Below are 18,357 nucleotides of genomic sequence, written 5' to 3' on the forward strand. Positions count from 1 at the left end.
ATTACTATTATTATTATTATTATTATTAATTATTATTATTGTTATTATTATTATTATTATTATTATTGCTATTGTTATTATTATTATTATTATTATTTATTATTATTAATTATTATTATTAATTATATTTCACTTCACTTTTTTTCAATAATTATAATTATATTTCACTATTTCACTTTACTTCCATTAGTCTCATATCCTTTTAACTTGGCTCCTTTTTCACTCTCCTTATCATTTATCGACAGTACTTCACTGATTCTTAATTCCTAGATCAGGATCCAAGCGTTTAAGTGATCATCATTCACAATAATAACGAAGACTATCGATACGACAGTTATCATGAGTGATAAGTAGTTCCTATTACAATTGTGGACTAATTTCAGAGACCGAAAAGGAATTTTTTGGATCAATCGACACTGCTCGCAAGGAAATTAAAAGAAATTTGCATGTCACGCTACCGCCAGCAATAGAATCACCACTAAAATTTAAGTGAGTCGCAAGCAATCAGAAAATGACTTCTGTTTTTGAGGACTGATGAAATCACGTAAGATTAAATTTTTTCTTGTGAAATTTCTTCATTTCTAATTTCAAGACATGCAATTCTTTAGTTTCTTGAAAAGTAACGCAATACCTCGTGAATTACGAGCTCGAAGAGGAATTGTTCTCAACAATAATTTGAAGCTACCAAAAATGGCTGCTCCGCAAATGAGAGTTGCTGAAACGGATCTTACGACACGTGTTGTTGTTTTCCCGCTGGTTGGAGTTGAGCCTTCAAATACATCTATAAGCGACAATAAAGGTAACTTAATTGAGAAAAGAAGACGGAAGAAGTGGTAAGCGATATAAAAAATGAGGGACAAATAGCGAAAGTGAAAATCAGAAAGCATAGGCTCAGAAAACGAAGAAATTAAAAGACGTTCGCTTTCGAAGGATTTCCTCTTTTTAAAGAATACAAGTTTCTAAAGAAAACTGGCGAAGAGAGAAATGCTTGATGTCGCAAAAATGCGTACGTCAGTTATGTCAAGTGATAAGATGTCATATTGTTTGTGACGCATTGCAGAACAGATTTATTGATAGAAGAAGCTAAAGAATGGTAGATCCGATCCGTAGCGGTAATTATCATTCTTCACTTTCTTTATCTTCAAGTTAATTTTTAGCAATAAAGGAGGAATCTCGAATTATCCCAGTGTGTATTTCATCGCTGAACATGCTTTTACTTCTCAGTACCACGATGTTCTTGTTTGGTGCATCATGCTTTATCACGATGTTGCTCGTCAGGCACAAACAGTTCTGCATAACCTCACTCACGGATGACAGAATATTGAAGGGAAGGCCTACTGATTATCCTTGGTGGAAATAGTGATATATTTTTATATCAAGATTCGAATGATTAATGCTTGGAATAAAAGCCTGAAAACCAAAAGTCTTCGCTCTAATTTCATTTTAAATTCTCGAATAGTAAAATAGGTGAAGACTAAAACACACTTTCTAAGAATGCTTTTAAAAATTCCTTAATCTCTCTGTTCTCTTGCTTCATTATTGCTGGGAACAGAGTGAAGAAAATTTTTATCTCTGAGTAAAAGTTGTGAGAGTTTGAGATAATTTCGTAATGATAAAGGATTCGTGTTTCTGTTCTGATACATGCAAGAAGAATGTGAAAGTTATGATCGGATGACAAACAGAGGTGACATAGACATAAGTATCCTGAGAGAAGTGGAATAATGACTTTGCTTCAGGAAGTAAATATTTCTTCCTGAGCTTTTTCCTCACAAAAAATTTCGAGTGGTCAAAATAATATATCAAATTCATCAATTCAAAAAAAAAGATGCATGCAACAGTGAAGGGTAAATTAATAGTAGTAAAAAAATGTTATGGTCTTCCTGCCTGTCTTCCGGTGGAGTATTCATCAAAATCTACCTCAATTAAGTTTATGTTAATTAATATAAATTGAATCATTAAGGCAATTATGAATTCAGAATGAGCAATATCGTTTAGCAGTGGGAGTTTTAAAGTCAAAGAAATTTCATTGTCACCACTCAATTTAATCTTTGTTTAAAGCGACCATCCTCGGTGAAGATTATAGGAAAATATGCAAATTTTCATGGAGAATCACAATGAATATGAATTGACAAGAATCACTGATTTCACGCAAATGATTCCTTTCATTTCTTTTTACCGAAATGTGCAGCCAATGAACCAATTGCGGCACCGATTTGTGCACCTCTATGTGTAGAATACCTGATAATGATAATTGTAATTATTAGAGATGGTACAAAGAAAAGGGAATAGTTCCACGTCTTTTAAACGTGAATGAAAACATTCAAATGTAAATTCACAAAATTTCATTCTAGCCATTCATCAGAAAAGTTTCTGGTAAAAATCTGTTAAAAACAATAAACACAGTAAATCTTACATGTGATGAATATCAGCAAAGTGATAAGGGTGGGGCGGATAATACGGCATAGGCCCGAAAGGATGGTACCAAGAAGCATGATGATAACCATAACCATAACCGGCTGGCGGATACCACCATGCTTGAACTCTTTGAGCAATTAATACTATGCACAAAGTAGCTAATGTTGATGATATCATAATGGAAACCTGCAAAGAGATGTAGTTGAATTGGCCTATACTTCCATGGGATTGAGGAGCTCATTTTGGAGATTCCTTCTTTGAAAATTATTAAAATAAAGTAAAAGTGTTTTAAATAATTTAGCAATTAGAAATGAAATAGGAAAAAAAGGAGACGCTTCAATTTGCTGAGGAATTTGGGAATGTTTTCATTTCTTAATTCCTTAGCAAATGAAGCATGTGACAAAAAACAACAAAACAAAAAACAAAGACGGAAATTAATTGTGAACTTATTTAATTCACAAAAAAAAAAATAGCGCAGATGTCCGTCATCATAATAATCAAGTTCACAGTGTGTTACGAATGAATAACACAGACATACATACGTACATACACACATACACAAACACACACACACACACACCACCTTAAAGTGTGCAAAATATGACCCATGTATAATATAATAAATAAAAAGGAGATGCTGAAGGATTTTTATTTGTATGAGTTGAACTGATACCTAATTTGATACATTCTACTGATCTAAAATGATCATTGAAAATTATTTGAGGAAGAATTCATTAACGCATGCAAATATCAATTAATTTCACAAGCTATCATTTATATATTTCATTTTTGACCTTCAGAAACCGGTTCCCATCACCACTCGTAATAAGTAATAGTTAGCTCAAACTTCGCAAATTATATCAATTGGAGCAAAGGTTAGCAATCTTACTCGTCTCATTCTCGATGTTTTTGTTTATTTGATCATTTTTACAGAAGAAAAAAGAACTAACCTTATCATTCCGTTACAGAAAGCATGCTGCGGTTAGTCATCATAGATTTTACGTGATCTAACGAATATTAACGAAGTAATGAAACAAAGTGACCCATTCCTCTCACTGATTATTGAAAATGCATTTTGAAAGTTACATTAGAAAATGATTAAATCTAAAAAGATCAAGAAGACTAAATAACCTCCAACCCTGCATAATTCTTTTGCGAAGGGCCTGCAATACAAAAGTCCAAGCAAACCGTCACATTTGTCATCGTATCAGTTTTGCATTTAATTTTTATTTTGTCATTTGATTCTTAAATTTTGCAAAAACAACATGGAACAAGTGCAGTTTTTTTTTTTATTATAATTGAAGCAAACATAGAAAGGAACAAAAATCAAACAAATACACCATAATTTGAAAATAACAAAGACAAGTAAACATACATATTAAAAGAAGTAATAAAATTCTTATAAAAGACTGTTCTAAACATTTTCATCCAGATAGATTAGCACACATATGAAGGAAAACTTACTTTCGATACCTAATAAAGAAAGAAGAATCACGATATTTGAATATGTTACACCATTAAAATACATGCAAGCAGTAGCTTTCACCTAATCCAAATTTTCAATTTTTATGATGGAAAAATTAGCGTAGCCAGCTGCTTAATAAGTATATCATTTAGTGGTGCGCTACCAATAATCAATAATACAATGTAACTCTATATGTTAAATTAATATGTGGAAACCGGACAGATCGGATTGACGCAAACAACGAATTAACAAATTTAACCATGAAATCATTTGGTCGAAATGAACAATATAAAATATTTTGCTTCTATATTAAAAAGATCTAAACTGAACTGAAATTGAAGTGCCAACATACTTAGTTTACAACAATTTCTATTTCAGTACAAGAGCAACATTCATCCAAGTTAATGGACAGTTAGAGTACGACTGTAAATTAAATGCTTTAAATTCTTACAAGTAAAAGTCCGCGTAACACAACATTCCCATCTCTTTTTGCAAATTTATGGGTTTGGAAAATTGCTATCCAACGAATCTAAACGAATCCGCAGATTACAAATAACAAGTATATTATAATTACAGCACTAGTAAATGCAAAAAATAAAAGAGAAAAACAAGAAAACAAATCAAAAAAGTGACAGTATGAAAGGTATTTTTGAAAAAATTATCGATGAATAATAGTACGAGAAGCCTAGGAATGGTAAATATGAAAAACACAATTCAAAATAAAAAAGGAATTTTTATGCTAATGAAAAACGGAAACTGGAGTAAAGAAGCCTTAATTAATAATGGAAATATATTTTAAAAAATAATAATAATGAGCTTACCATAACAATAACAAATGAACTTCATATATTTACTAAGATTTTTAGAAATGATTGATTTTAATGGAAACAAAATGGTCTGTTACAACCGATGAAGTGTTTTTATCCAATGCCACTTGATCCCACTGCTGTCCAGTACCAGACTTTAAAGCTAATGACCAATTCTCACTACTGTTTGAGACGGAATGGGGTAATCTGAAAAGCTAATTTGAATCAATTAAAGTTTTAAAAGGGCATTTTAATAGATAAACAAGTGCAAGATTGACGTATACTCAATGAAAACTTGTAAAACTGCTGGAAAAAAATCAATTCGTAATTTGGTATCATAGCACACTTCATAAGTATTTGCAAACCTTGCATATTAAAATTTTTAACCTGAATTTCAGGTAAAAGTTAGCGATGCAATAATTTAAATAAAAAAGACTCTTCAAAATGACAGTTAATCCAATGGAAAAGTTTCTTTTTCAAAACGGATACAAATCGTGGAAATGTATGAAAGGATTACCGCAATTCAACCGGAACATTGAACTGCAAATCTTGAGGCCCACACATCACCAATGGACTCATTAAACTCTCACCCCGACTTTCATCAAGTGGTGGTCGATTTCCAGCGTCACTTGCTCGGCAAACTTTCACGTAAATTTCTTGTTGAATCTAGAATACAGCAACCTCAACTTTTCTTCCAGAAGTCTATAAGATTATTCAAGCATCTTGATTCAGTCAAAAAATTACAGAATTTTCTAAAAATGAAAAATGATTATAGTTTTTCGAGGAAGTCTAATAAATAATGCCCTAAAACAGTAGTTGTTCTTAACCGGCGATCCGCGAGAATAAAATATGGAGTAAAAAACAGGTGGGGATCATTCGTACCAATGATAAACTAATACATTAGAAGTTTGATTAAAGTTCGTTTTCAAATTTACAGAATTCATTGTTTATGAACCTCATGGTTTTTGCTATAAATAAAAGAACCGAAGTGATCCCTGGTTAAGAACAGACTGGAACCACTACACTAAAATATAGACTAAAAATCTATAAAATAAAATTTAAGAAATATATTTGAACTGGACAAACTTACGCCTTCATTGATTGCTCCTTCGGGAATGATCAGTGACACGCCAGTTTTTGGGCAGCTCAATCTCCCGCCTCGGACGTCTATCATACCTGTCGCATGCTCAATAACTGTAGCATTAGAATCCGTACTCGTGATAGCATCCTTTGTGGCATCATTACCACCACTAGCAATATGATCCACTGGAGCATTAAAATCATTCGTTGGAGATGCGTGCGATAACCGCAAGACAGAATTGTCCTCAGTGTTATGCATCGTTTCATTATTCTCGCTAAATATGTTCTGATCATTGGGATTTAAAAGAATGGAATCATTCAACAATTTAAACCGAATCAGATAGTCATGTCTGTCATCTTGTTTCCAGAGCCTTTGGTCAAAAAAGTCAATACAACAAAACAGGAAACAGTGAAGAAGAGAAAGAAGAAGGGACTAAAGCGTTCGTTATTAAGATTTCTCAGTTTTTCTATCAGAGCAAAAATCACGAGTTAAAAGACAAAAACCTTTTTAATACCTCATCAGCATTCGATCTTCACTAGGCAACGATGATGTTGCTGCATTTGGAGCATGGAATGGCGAATTACCATGCAAAATCTGGGATGGCATATTTTGCCTTTTTTCAGTTTGGTTACTAACCCATCGATCCCTGAAATTTCTCAATAAATGGATAAATGGATACCACTGTGGATGCACTGTATAATAAATGGATACCATTGCATAACAACGCATTCAGCGTTCTGAAATCTAAAGTTTATTCTGAAAGCATTTTCTGGAAATATCCACAGCACTTATTTCCGCATTTATTCTTATCTTGGATGACTTCCCAGTTCTACCTCCAATCCTTCTCCATTTAACTACTTTAATCGGATTATCTAATAGGTGACTGAAATTAAACTTTAAGGATTGTAACTAATTGTTGTGGCCAAATATTGTCATACAATATTTTATTTTCTATAATGACAGAAACTAAACATTAACCACCTTGTCAAATGGTCATAAAACAATCCTGTTCGACCCGAATGCGTCATCGTATCCCGATCACCAATTATGGAGTTGTTGGCACCATATGGTAATGAACTGTCGATATTCTCAAAATGATTCCGCATAATTTCTCGTGTACCACCGACTGGAAAATCTTGAGCATTTTCGGCCAAAACCTAAATCAGGTCATACTATTTTTGCATGGCACTTTTGCATTCATTATTTACAAATTAAACAAAGTATTTGGAAATTTGCATTCCTATTAATACTACAAAACAGGTGAGAAAAAAAAACCTGTTTTGCATCACTGAAGCCAGCTTGTGTCGGCACAGCAGCGTTGGTATTTACAGTCCCAGAGGTGGTAGTATGGTTGACCCAACGGTTGTTGCTAATGTCTGCAATGACATTTGTAGTCGTTGTACTACTGTTACTGTTACTACTACCGGCTGGTACTATAGGAAACGTGGTGCCACGTGCTGTTACAGTAGGATATCCAAGAAAACTGATAGGCGATCGTGGCGGTGACACTTTAACAGGTAACTTTTGAGGGCTACGTACGAGACGTGGAGAATCAGGCTGTATGACGTTTCGTTGTCGCTGTTGCTGTTGAAGAGTAGGCGATTGCTGTTGCACAGCGGTCAGCTGAGACACAGCAAACTTTGTTAGTGAAGTTTGTGATTGATCTGCAGGTCGATTAGAACTGTTAGTGACAACCAAACTAAGTGAGTCCTTTACTACTGTTGGAAAAGCATCCACACCGTGACTGTTATGTCGACGGGGTAGTGTGGCCCACGGCACAAATGCTGTAGGTGTCATATCAAAGTAACGGTTACGGTGAAAGGGTGGTTGTTGTGCGAAAGGGTTAACAGATGAAGGTGTAAGTTGCACACGTGAGGAATATTGCGACAAAGGCTCACAAGGATGGATATTTTGGTAGAAACTGCTTCTTGGTGCTAACATTCCAGCAGAAGAAGCAACAACTGGTGATGGTGATGGTGGATAATTTGTCAGATGTGACTGAACTGGTCGAAGTGGTCGTGGATATTGTGTATCGTAGCCGCTTAGTTGAGTGTCGAAGCTAGACCTAAAATTCTAGATAATCTCGACAAACCTTAAATTTCCTTGGACTGAAACCACTTAATACAAATTTTGTATAAAAATGGAACCGGAGAAAATCCGAAGCATAATGCATCTCACGGATTAATATGAAAAATGAGTTACTTCGCGAGAGAATCGCTGTTTTCCAGTTGCAATTGTGACCTTGTAAAATATTCATTGGTTGAATAATCCTGAAAAACAAACTCAATTTCTAACGTTTGAACTATAAAAAGACAGCGGTTTAAGCGGTAATGGCGGATGTGAAGCTATTATTTTGTTTCAGGCACACTTCACTGTTAGCTGTTTCTTATTCGATAAAATAGGATGATCGAAAACCATGAATCTAGAAAACTATGAATAATACGCTAATATTATGAGAAACAAAAAATTTCCCTAATATTTTTTAAATCCTTTTCTTAATCATAAGTTATAAAAAGCTATAATGTTCACCCCTTTTAATGAGTCCACATCAGAATCACTCTGATTTTGGAAACTATGCATAGGCAGCAATATCACATCATTCAGATTAGTGAGAGGTCGAAATTCTGGCATCCACACCCGACGATTTTGCAAATGCGCTATCAGTTGCAGCAGAGCTTCAAACCAGCCATCCTCTTTCGTTGCATCGAGCGTTGCTGAAAATCTTGCATTCAAAAATTTCTGTTATATCTAACCTAAACGTAATACAGTTACAGCAACAGTTTGGCGCTCAGATGCCTAAAAGCTTGTGTTGGCCAACTGAAAAAGGTGAATCGAGCTACATATGAACCAACCACTCAATGGATTAAATAGAATGTTTTGGGTTGTTTCATAGTAAGATATAAGTCCGACATAATCAGCAACCATGTAGCAATTATTCCAAAGATTTTCTTTTAGATTTCAAGCATACCTGTCAAAAGATATGAGTAATGTTTCTTTATTTTGTGCGCTTGTTCAGCGAGTTTTTTGGAAGAAATAGTTGCAGCGCCAGCCTTACTTCTAAGTTCACGTATTCTGCTTCGACTTTCAACATCAATAAAAATAACAATAGGTGCATACTGTGCAAGCTGCAGACGTTCTACTGACCCTGGACTAACGTCCAGTACACAATGCTAAAACAACGATAAACAATGACAAGTTGCCGGAAAAACGTCTTGTTATATATTCCAAAAAATAAGAATTCACTAATGAGTTAAAAAAGGTTCCTGCTTTTAAATTTTCTTCAACATGTTTATAAGTTACTACTTTAGTGCTTTAAATCCAGTTTCATCAGTCGCCTTAAATTATCAAATTATCAGTTGCTTTAAATTATTAGTTTTTTCAATTCACACCTTATTAGCAGCGATAACGGCATCGATTGCACTCAATCGCACGATACTTTCATCGACAACACCTGCAAAACGAAGAGCAAAACTTGTCAGCAACCGCTGTCGAGCAATATCTGCCAATGGACCAAAGAGTACTAAAGGCCTGCAATACAATTTCAGCAATCAGTACGACTTCGGTAGACAGATTTCTGAGCATCCAACTGATAGCACAAGTAATAAGATTCTAAAATTTCTAGTTAACCATGTTATATGGATAACCTAACCAAAATCAACCTTAAAACCTATTAATCTATGAATAGACTTTTCATTTGCCACTTTGCATAAGATTCAATTTTAGATTAACTCATTACATATAATTTTCAGATCCTAAAGTGACCTTTGGAACTGGGGATGCCTCAATGTGACTCGTTCATAAGCAGGAAAGGCCATATCACAGGTATTATCAAAGGTTACGTCATCGACTACATTCTTTGTCAACGACTTCGTCCGTCGCTCTTTCAGTTTCCGCCGGAAGAAAGTAGAACGACCAAATGTTGATGTGTCAACACGTGCTGTTTTCGCCAGTTTTTCGGCTCTGAAAAACGATTAATTGTATCTTCACAACTTTCAAAATTCGAACGAAACTCCATCAGAAAAACTTGTGGTACTTGAGGTGCATAATGTTTCCAATATGTCATTCGATAGAATAAAGATTATTTAAAGTAAATCAGTCAGGCATATGGTTTATAAATTTACGAATCGATCTTAATTAATCTATATCTTTGCGCATATTGAACAAATGCTTTCAGAAGATTTTAACGGTTCGAAGACTAAAAAGCTTAAATGTCTCACGTTTCTAAATTTGGTATAACGCCTTTATTGCTATCGTTTTGAGCATAATTTCCGTTCTCAGCAGCAGAATAGACGCGTGTAGCTTGCCAAAAGCCAACTGTTCCACCAAAAAGGGTATCCGTGATATGGAAAATATCACCGTTATGAAATGATAATTCCAGTTGATTAGATGATTTTTGATGGGCAAAATGGGTCCTGAAATGAATTTCTGATTCAGTCATCATCATTTTATATAAGGAGTATAAGAATAACACTCTAAACTTGATCAATACCGGAAACTCTACATTAGGGATCTAAAAATATGTAGGCAAAAAGACAAAATTTCTTCACTGTTAAGATTCAGAATATCATTTGAAGATCATTATCTAATTTAAGAGTATCAAATATGAGAAGTGAAGTGAAAGAAAATGTGGTTTCAAGATAACCTAATATAAAAGTTATCTCCTAGTGGCCCATTTCTGATCCTTTCAAAATCCGCAGCTGCATATTCCACTTTGATAGTTACATCATCCTGCAGTGCCAACAAGTGACGAACAGCCTGAAATATTCGAAAAAATATTCGAATGAAGTTCTATACTGTGTAAATTATTCCTGAATTGATATCTTTCATTACACAGAAGCAGTACTTCTACTTTGGAGCACTTAAAATGAACAAATATTTCTACTGCATATCATAAAATATATACCTCCTCCCGAGTAACTCCAATCATCGATTTCTCATTAACGAACAAAATTCGATCGCCCGACCTGATGGAATGTACTGCAGCAGGTGAATCTTCTTGGACAGCTGATACAAAAATACCAACTTGATTTCCACCAATTACACGGACTCCCAAACTACCTGGAATTCAAATTCAAGTTGATAGCCTTTAATTTAAGCAGCTTGAAAACTTGTTCATCGATATAAAAATTTTTGGAATAGTAACTCAGAACTACCTTAAAACAAGAGAAACTTCCTTTTAATTTAAATTTGAGAAAATTTATAGCGCCAAAATACATGGTATACTTACCGCCAATTTTTCGAAAGCGGACTGTCCTAACGCCGACATCGCCTTGACTACTTTGACTGTTTGTAATACTTCCATTCCTTCGATGAAAATCTCCATAATCAATTGATTGCCGTTCACTTTGAGACCACCTGGAAAATATTAAACCACTTCAATAAGTTAACCAGCACTAAAGAAAATGATTGAATGTTCACCCTTTCAACTTTAATTAGCCTTTTGCAACGTAATTTGAATTTTAAAATAAATTCTGGAGCTGCAAAAATGCAAAAATAACATTTAAAAAAAATAATGCTAGCACTTAAAAAAAAAGTAGGACCACAAAGTATACTAATCGGATTTGTTGAGCAAATGAAAATTTAAAACTTCTGAAAAGTTTAAAAGTCGAAAATTTCACTGCACTATATTCCACTTAAATCTAAAGTCTACCTGGTGTTCGACATTGCCGAAGTATTGACATATTCGAGTGATGATCGCGGTGCTAAAGACTGATGTAAATTATGCATCGGTGACGGACTATGACGCGGTGTTCCCGATACTGAACCTAACCGTTCATAAACTGTATTCTGACTCGGCCATCTGTAAATAATTTCCTAACAATCCAAATTGAAAAAATCTATTATTTCCATACCGAACAGTTCACTAATTGCTTAGTAATTCCAGTAACATCGAGACATTAATAATGACAACTGTGCAATCTTGATAAGTTGCCTAAAGAGACAAATAATTGAGAAAGATGCAAAAAGTGGGATATACCAACAGATAAACAAAAAGAATCTCTTTTTTATTTAAATTCATGTTCTACCATTAATAATGTGTCATTACCATTCAATTGATTATTGTGCGAACATATATCAATCCCCATCTGTATGCATTTTAATAAATAATTGAATTAACCCACCAAAATTCTTTCCGTATTTATTCTGTATTTATGGTATTTAAATTTGCTCAGTTGCTTAAAGAACGACTCCAGTAATTCCCATCGTCCAATTGCCAATGTTAGTTGAAAGGAAGGCTAATTCCTAAACAGACAATCTCAGCTCCTATAGTAGACAATCATTACCTGCTGCTGTCCCGTCGCACGTCCCTTTGAACAACAAGAGAAAGTTTTTCACGACTTTTTGAAAGCCATTTAGTTGCTTCCTCAATTGTGATACCTTCTACGGATTGACCATTTATCCTGAGTACTGTATCACCTTCACGTAAACCGGGATCTTTTTCAGCTAGCTTACGATTCGTGATTTCTTTAATGTAGAATTTACAACCAAGGATAATGCCGAAATCTGGAACAAAGCAAAATAAACAATGAAACAAATAATTTACTTATATCTCAATAAGTTAATAACTTGTGGAGCAAAACTCAATATATAATAGAATGGATAGAATTTAAAAGGCCATGGAAAAGTCAGCCAAAAAAGTAAATTATCAAAAAAAAAAAGAGAGAAAAAAGGAAAAGAAACACGGAAAATAAGTTAAATAAGCAAACAAAGTTATAAAATTTTTGGATTACAAATCAAGAAGAAATCAATACACAATTTGATAGATCTGAACAGAAATGGAAACAACCAGATGCATCGCAGTCTTATTTTTACTAGTTCTAAAAGTAAGCTCTCTTCATTGTACAGAACTTAATCCTTTTTACAAATAGTATTTGGTGTACTTTCTCATTCAATAGCTTCCGCAGCATACTTTTTATTTATCACTTTCGCACAACACTTGTTAATATTACAAAGTACGGCGCAAATTTTATAGTTAATTTGCCTTTATGTACCATCAACTTCATTTGTAACACGCACAGTAAGCCCAACCAAAAAGCTTTTGTTTAATTTGAAATAACTCTCTCAACAAACAACTGGCGCAAACATGTCGATGAAAGCTTTTAAACCAACATTTTAAAAATGCCGTAAGTGCTGCTTATACATCAATAAGATTGTTACATTCATCAGATATCCTATAGACAAGCACTGACGGCATCCGACTGATGCCTATCTGAAGCAGTTCGCAATGCTAAGCTTTATATCGTTTTAAATAGTACGTTTCGGTTTTTTCTGTTGGGAAGGAGTTTAAAGCACCTATAGATTGATACATTCGACAAAAAAGCGATTAATGGAAGACGAGATCTAAACAAGTTGAAGTCAAAAATAAACTTCCACTTTTACAAAGTCCTCAAAAAGAAAACTTTCTGAAGAAAAAAACTTTTTGATCATCAAAATTGGCAAGTTGAAACCAATTGATGTATGACACAGATGAGCTTCGTTTTTAAGAAATCACAAAAAAAACATTAGTAGATCCAAACAGGTCATACAGAAACTTTACTTATCTTCAAGTGTTCATTTTTTCAAGACTGTATGCAGATCCCGATCTTTCCTGTATACTCCAAACCAAACTTAACCGGAAGAAATCACTTTACGATTCGCAATTCTCCTCCGGTATACTTCATCGGTTAAAAATTTCACTAACAACGCATACTACTAGGTGGCCATTACATACATCCACCAGTTAGAAATTCTTTTCCAAACCAAAAAACAACTTGTAAATCCAAGGTTCCCACTCAACGTTATCGTGCCATCTAATATCTATGTAACGTGAACATTCTTGGTCAAATTGTCATTGCTTTCAAAATCCAATCTTACGCTAGGTATGGACACAATCTGAATAAGACTAAGTGATGGAGTAGCCAAAGTCGCGCTACGGTCAAAAGTTTTCACTTCCTACTGTTTTCAAAATTCAATCCAATCTACCACCTTCTTTTTTCCGAGACTTTGACAAGGTGAACTTTAGCGTACGTTGTTCATATTCGATAAGCGGCATCGGCACTCGTCGTTTTACAATCTGCAAAAATTCTGATCAGGAAAAAAAGTAGATACAAGAAAGGAAAAGAGAAGCGGTGAAATGACCGGAAGTGAGAACAGTCGAATGTTCGTTTTGCTCGGAGAAATTCTCGATACATTTCAACAGACGGATTCCCCAAGCAAATCTCATGCTGTAATTAAAGCCGAGAGCTTGTTTAATTTACTATTTTAATTTTTTACTTTTTACTTGTTCAATTTTTCAAACAATGAAGATGAACCATATTTAATTGCTGCGATTCCTTCATAATCTTTACTGCCTCCGCGTAATCGGCACTTTCAAGTGCTACACCGTTTGCCGATAATATGCAATCGTTCACCCTGCAACAGTTCGTCCGAATAATAATCTCTTCCATGATCACTCATTAGTATCACTAATTTAATCCATGTCTGATCACCCAAGCCCTGAATACTTGGACAATCTTGCTAGAAAAAAAGAAAAAAAAACTCGTGCTATTTGAATTTTACACACATCAGCTATTTCTTGTATTGATTAAATTATCCGCGACTTAAAATGTTTGTTTTTTGTTTTTGTTTTTTTGATTTTGTGTGAAGTTTCAAAGACTATGTCTAAAAATCCATCCGTTGATAAAACTATTTGGTTTTGTTTCACAAAAAAATTTTTTTGTCGAATAAATTACAAACTAAAATTATTGCATTTTCATTCATTATCTAAAATAGAAAAAGCGGTTTGATTTCGCTTTTTTGTCAATAATCATTTTTTTCGGTCTTCTTTTTTTCAACAGGTATTTCTCGAGAAATTTAAAAAATTTAAAATTATTAAAATCCGATGTAGTTGAATACCATCAAATCGCAAAAATGTTAGGAAAAAAAACCGACGAAAGGGTCCCTCACCCTATTCACCGGCTCCGGCAGATGGCATGTTTAATGGTGACCGAAATATTGTCAAACAAATATTTGCATAAAAACGGTTGTTGGAAAATAAATTTCGCATGATTCAGACTATTACGATAACGATACAAATGTCCCTTAACAAAGGATTTAAAAGGCCATATCTTATCGATATTTGATGCAATTTGTCACCCGGTGATGATAATATGGGTAGAGACGCAGAGAAATCATGAAACAGTATTTTAAAAAAAAAAAATGAAAAAATATATTTCACCAAATATGATAAGGAGAAATAGTAAGATAAAAATGATGAAATATTGCCTATCTGGAATTATTATGGAGCAAAAGAGAGAGAGCTTCAAGAATATTTGAAAATCAGGAAATGAAGGTGGGAAGTCAGATAACAACTGCTTTTGTTGTACTATATTGGAGATAATCAATCTTACATCGGATTAATTCAGCAGAACTTTAACCCTGAAAGTAGAACAAATAATTTTCTGCTATTGAAACGAATCATTGAAACATAACGATACAAAAATTGGATGAATGAGCAAAATTGGTTGATAAATTTGTAAAGAATTAAAGCAGCGTTGAGACGTAATGTCGCAGTATTACTTATGAAGAAAAGACTTGTAAGCTAATGGAAATTTGAGTAGCAAATTTCAACAGTTTAGTGTTGAACCACTAATGGCAGCTGCTGATAAATGAAAATCGAATTGTTTTCCAATTCCTACCAAAAAAAGGTTGGGAAAAAAGAGAAAGATATCAATGGCATCTAAGTAAATAGTGAGAATTAAAGTAACGAGAAATAGAAGGTTGAATTTTACTACTTTATTTGACTTATCAATTTTCAACGGCTTATAATTACGACAGTACAATCAAGGAATACCAGGAAAAAAATGCTCATTAACCATTAACCATCAATAATTCCTATATTCTAACAAATTTTGCTAGGATATAGGAATTCAAGATTCAAGATTCAAGCATTCAAGCATTCAAGATTTAAGCATTGATTCAAGATTCAAGCATTCAAGCATTGATTCAAGATTCAAGATTCAAGCATTCAAGCATTGATTCAAGATTCAAGATTCAAGCATTCAAGCATTCAAGATTCAAGCATTGATTCAAGATTCAAGCATTCAAGCATTCAAGATTCAAGCTTGTATATTCAAGAACACAATATTCAAACAATGGAATTCCAAAACTGCGATATGTGGAGCATATGAATGACTCATGTAATCGAAATTTTTAAAGATAAAATTGGTTTTGTGAAAAACAATAAGGGAAACATACTGAACAAGCCCCCAAGCGGGACCGGTTGGAATGACGTCACTGACGATAACTGCCGGATCACCCGATGTGAAATTTGGATTTTCCCGACCGCTGGATACCGCTATGCCGAAACCAACTTTTGGGACCTGAAATTATGCAAATTATGTCTGGATGTAAGTATCAACGATCCAAACAAAAGTAGAGGAAGATGATTATAATAGAGTAGCCTGGAATAACGAATACTAACTGGTAATATGTTGAGGATTCTATGTGTGATAAATGATATGGATTCTGATTACAAATCAGTGGGGAAAAGGAGGGAGAGTTGAATGCAGCAACTGGATATAAACTGGATATATGGACCATTCGATAACTGATGAAGTTTAATAATGACGAAATGTGGAACTGGTCTCTTTCATGAATCACTGGATCATTCACAATATCATTTCTGATCAATTTATCATTGAGGAGTTATTTCCTGACCTTTTAAAAGGACAGTCAAATTTTGTTCATAATAAGATGGAAAAGGATGGGAAGAGAGGAACATGAGCTTTGACATGAATCAACAATAGAGAGAGGAAGAATTAAAACATATATCGATCCATTTTGAATTCTTTTGTAAATCAACTTCATCCAAAACTCAAATACCAATAACGAAAGTAATGTAAGACAGAAAAGTGCAATCTGAACTTTTCAAATCTAAGAGGGTAAATGAAAAGTATTTGTGAATGGCACAGAATATATTTTCTAAACTGCAAATGATGCGAAAAATTATGCTTGAAACGTAAACTGAAAGTAATAAAACAAACCACAAAGTCTTTCACTTTGCGGTAGATGCCCTTTGCCCTTTCCAAAGGTAAGAATGTTCCATTGCTAATAACGCCCTAATGTTTCAGCTGAATGGATGTGTATGTGTATATGGTATATATACATTTCGTGATTGTAACAAAGAACGGAACCATAGAAAAATGCCGCCGAATAGCGTTATCATCGCTTATGATTGAATATCATCTGATTTCTCTTTGCAAAAATAATGGAAGTAAAATGAAACGGAGTCGTGAATACCTGGGCTGACACGAAAAAAGCACTTCCGGAAAGGAATAACGAAATCTGTCCTTAGCGTTTCCTCACCGGGTCAATCAGCAATTGGAGGTATATTGGATGGAATCACCATGAGAAAGGATACAACTAAATTAGATGAAACGAAGTTTAAATTGAATTTGAATCTGTCAATTTAATTCTAGTTTATGATAAACTGATATTCCCAGAAAAACTTTTTGACATTCGAATTCCAGTCCGAAACATTCGATATTATCAAGAAAAATTGAAAACGATTTTGAGATTTTCAACAGTGAAGGAAGGAAGATACGGCGTACCATGATGGCATCCGGTTGTAGTTATGCGACGAGAATAAAATTTAAAAGAAAAGGCGAGAACATGACAACGCATCGATTTGAACGATCGGTTAATAAGATTACGGCTAAAAAAATCGGCAAGATGAAGCAGTGTCCCAATTTAAAGGTTTAATTAAATTTCACTCCTGCTATATTAACGAGGAGAGCTCCGCGACTTAGCAAGAGTGGGTAGGAGATGATATCATGTGATATAATCCTAGGTTTCAACCCAAGATCAGACATCTGGACCAATTTGATGGTTAGCACATGAACCTCTAACCAGAGAATACCGAGAAGTGATGAGATTATAGAGGAATCAAGTGAGAGTGATTAATCAGTTCACGTAACCGTATGATAAACACATGATTCAGATGAATTCATCTGGCTATTCTCGTCTAATCCTAAGCCATTATATGATTTGAAATTATTCAAATATTTTAAAAAATTAAATTCTGAATTTTGCTCGACCTACTTCATTATGTATCTCACTACAGCATATCGCGATCTGAATACTCTACCGGAGAGCATTATCTCTCCGTTCCGAAAGACGTTGCTTATTCCCTTTCTTCGTCCTTACAGTACTACCATCTTGTTCTCCTTTACATATTTAAGGAAATGAATTTATATTCTTGATTACATTACGGAAGAAAATGAATATTGTCGTTCATGTCATATTCTACGTGAATAGGTCAAGTGCTCGTCCCAACGTCAATAAATGCGTCACAAAGGGAAGGAACTGTTTTCACGTGATATAATCGATTATGAGTGATCGTAATATTGGTTCTGACCGATTGTCCGGAACGAGACATATGAACAGACGCAGATGCAAATAAACGGAGGTACAGACAGGCATAACAGTGATTTATTCATGTTCAGGCAGAGTACTTGGGAAAATTTTAAACAGTTGAATGAAAAGAAGGAAGGAAGAGGATGTAATTAATTGGTCTTGTAAATTAGTTATGGATTACTTACGTAACCTCTTCCACTCATTCCACTCACATG

At 34.2% G+C, this 18,357-nt stretch overlaps 3 protein-coding genes across 3 annotated transcripts in view; 1 reads left to right on the forward strand and 2 right to left on the reverse strand.

Moving 5' to 3' along the window:
- Positions 1-837, forward strand: part of LOAG_17152 (hypothetical protein) — a gene marked incomplete at both ends in the record, with an annotated part of 6,174 nt that extends 5,337 nt beyond the window's left edge. Inside the window, 2 exons of the mRNA XM_020449811.1 lie at positions 384-489; positions 609-837. Of these exons, the coding sequence (XP_020306609.1) occupies positions 384-489; positions 609-837 (335 nt within the window). The remainder of the gene's footprint in view (positions 1-383; positions 490-608) is intronic.
- Positions 838-2,162: 1,325 nt separating this feature from the next.
- LOAG_00392 (hypothetical protein) lies at positions 2,163-2,592 on the reverse strand (the record flags this gene model as incomplete). Its single annotated transcript, XM_003135932.1, has 2 exons — positions 2,163-2,238; positions 2,414-2,592. 2 exons carry the CDS (start codon positions 2,590-2,592, stop codon positions 2,163-2,165), a joined length of 255 nt encoding a protein of 84 aa, XP_003135980.1.
- Positions 2,593-4,641: 2,049 nt separating this feature from the next.
- Positions 4,642-16,952, reverse strand: LOAG_00393 (hypothetical protein; the record flags this gene model as incomplete). The annotated part of the gene is made up of 22 exons (XM_020445420.1): positions 4,642-4,893; positions 5,204-5,352; positions 5,777-6,041; positions 6,282-6,413; positions 6,749-6,924; positions 7,043-7,143; positions 7,666-7,832; positions 7,970-8,037; positions 8,297-8,481; positions 8,736-8,937; positions 9,157-9,295; positions 9,530-9,727; positions 9,985-10,179; positions 10,410-10,522; positions 10,671-10,825; positions 10,995-11,122; positions 11,418-11,567; positions 12,052-12,271; positions 13,733-13,820; positions 14,059-14,158; positions 15,983-16,107; positions 16,893-16,952. The coding sequence occupies 22 exons, from the start codon at positions 16,950-16,952 to the stop codon at positions 4,743-4,745; spliced, it is 3,267 nt and encodes a 1,088-aa protein (XP_020304115.1). The 3' UTR covers positions 4,642-4,742.
- Between the last annotated feature and the right edge of the window lie 1,405 nt (positions 16,953-18,357).

The sequence above is a fragment of the Loa loa genome (assembly GCF_000183805.2).
Source record: "Loa loa unplaced genomic scaffold supercont3.45, whole genome shotgun sequence".
Classification (NCBI taxonomy): Eukaryota; Metazoa; Nematoda; class Chromadorea; order Rhabditida; family Onchocercidae; genus Loa; species Loa loa.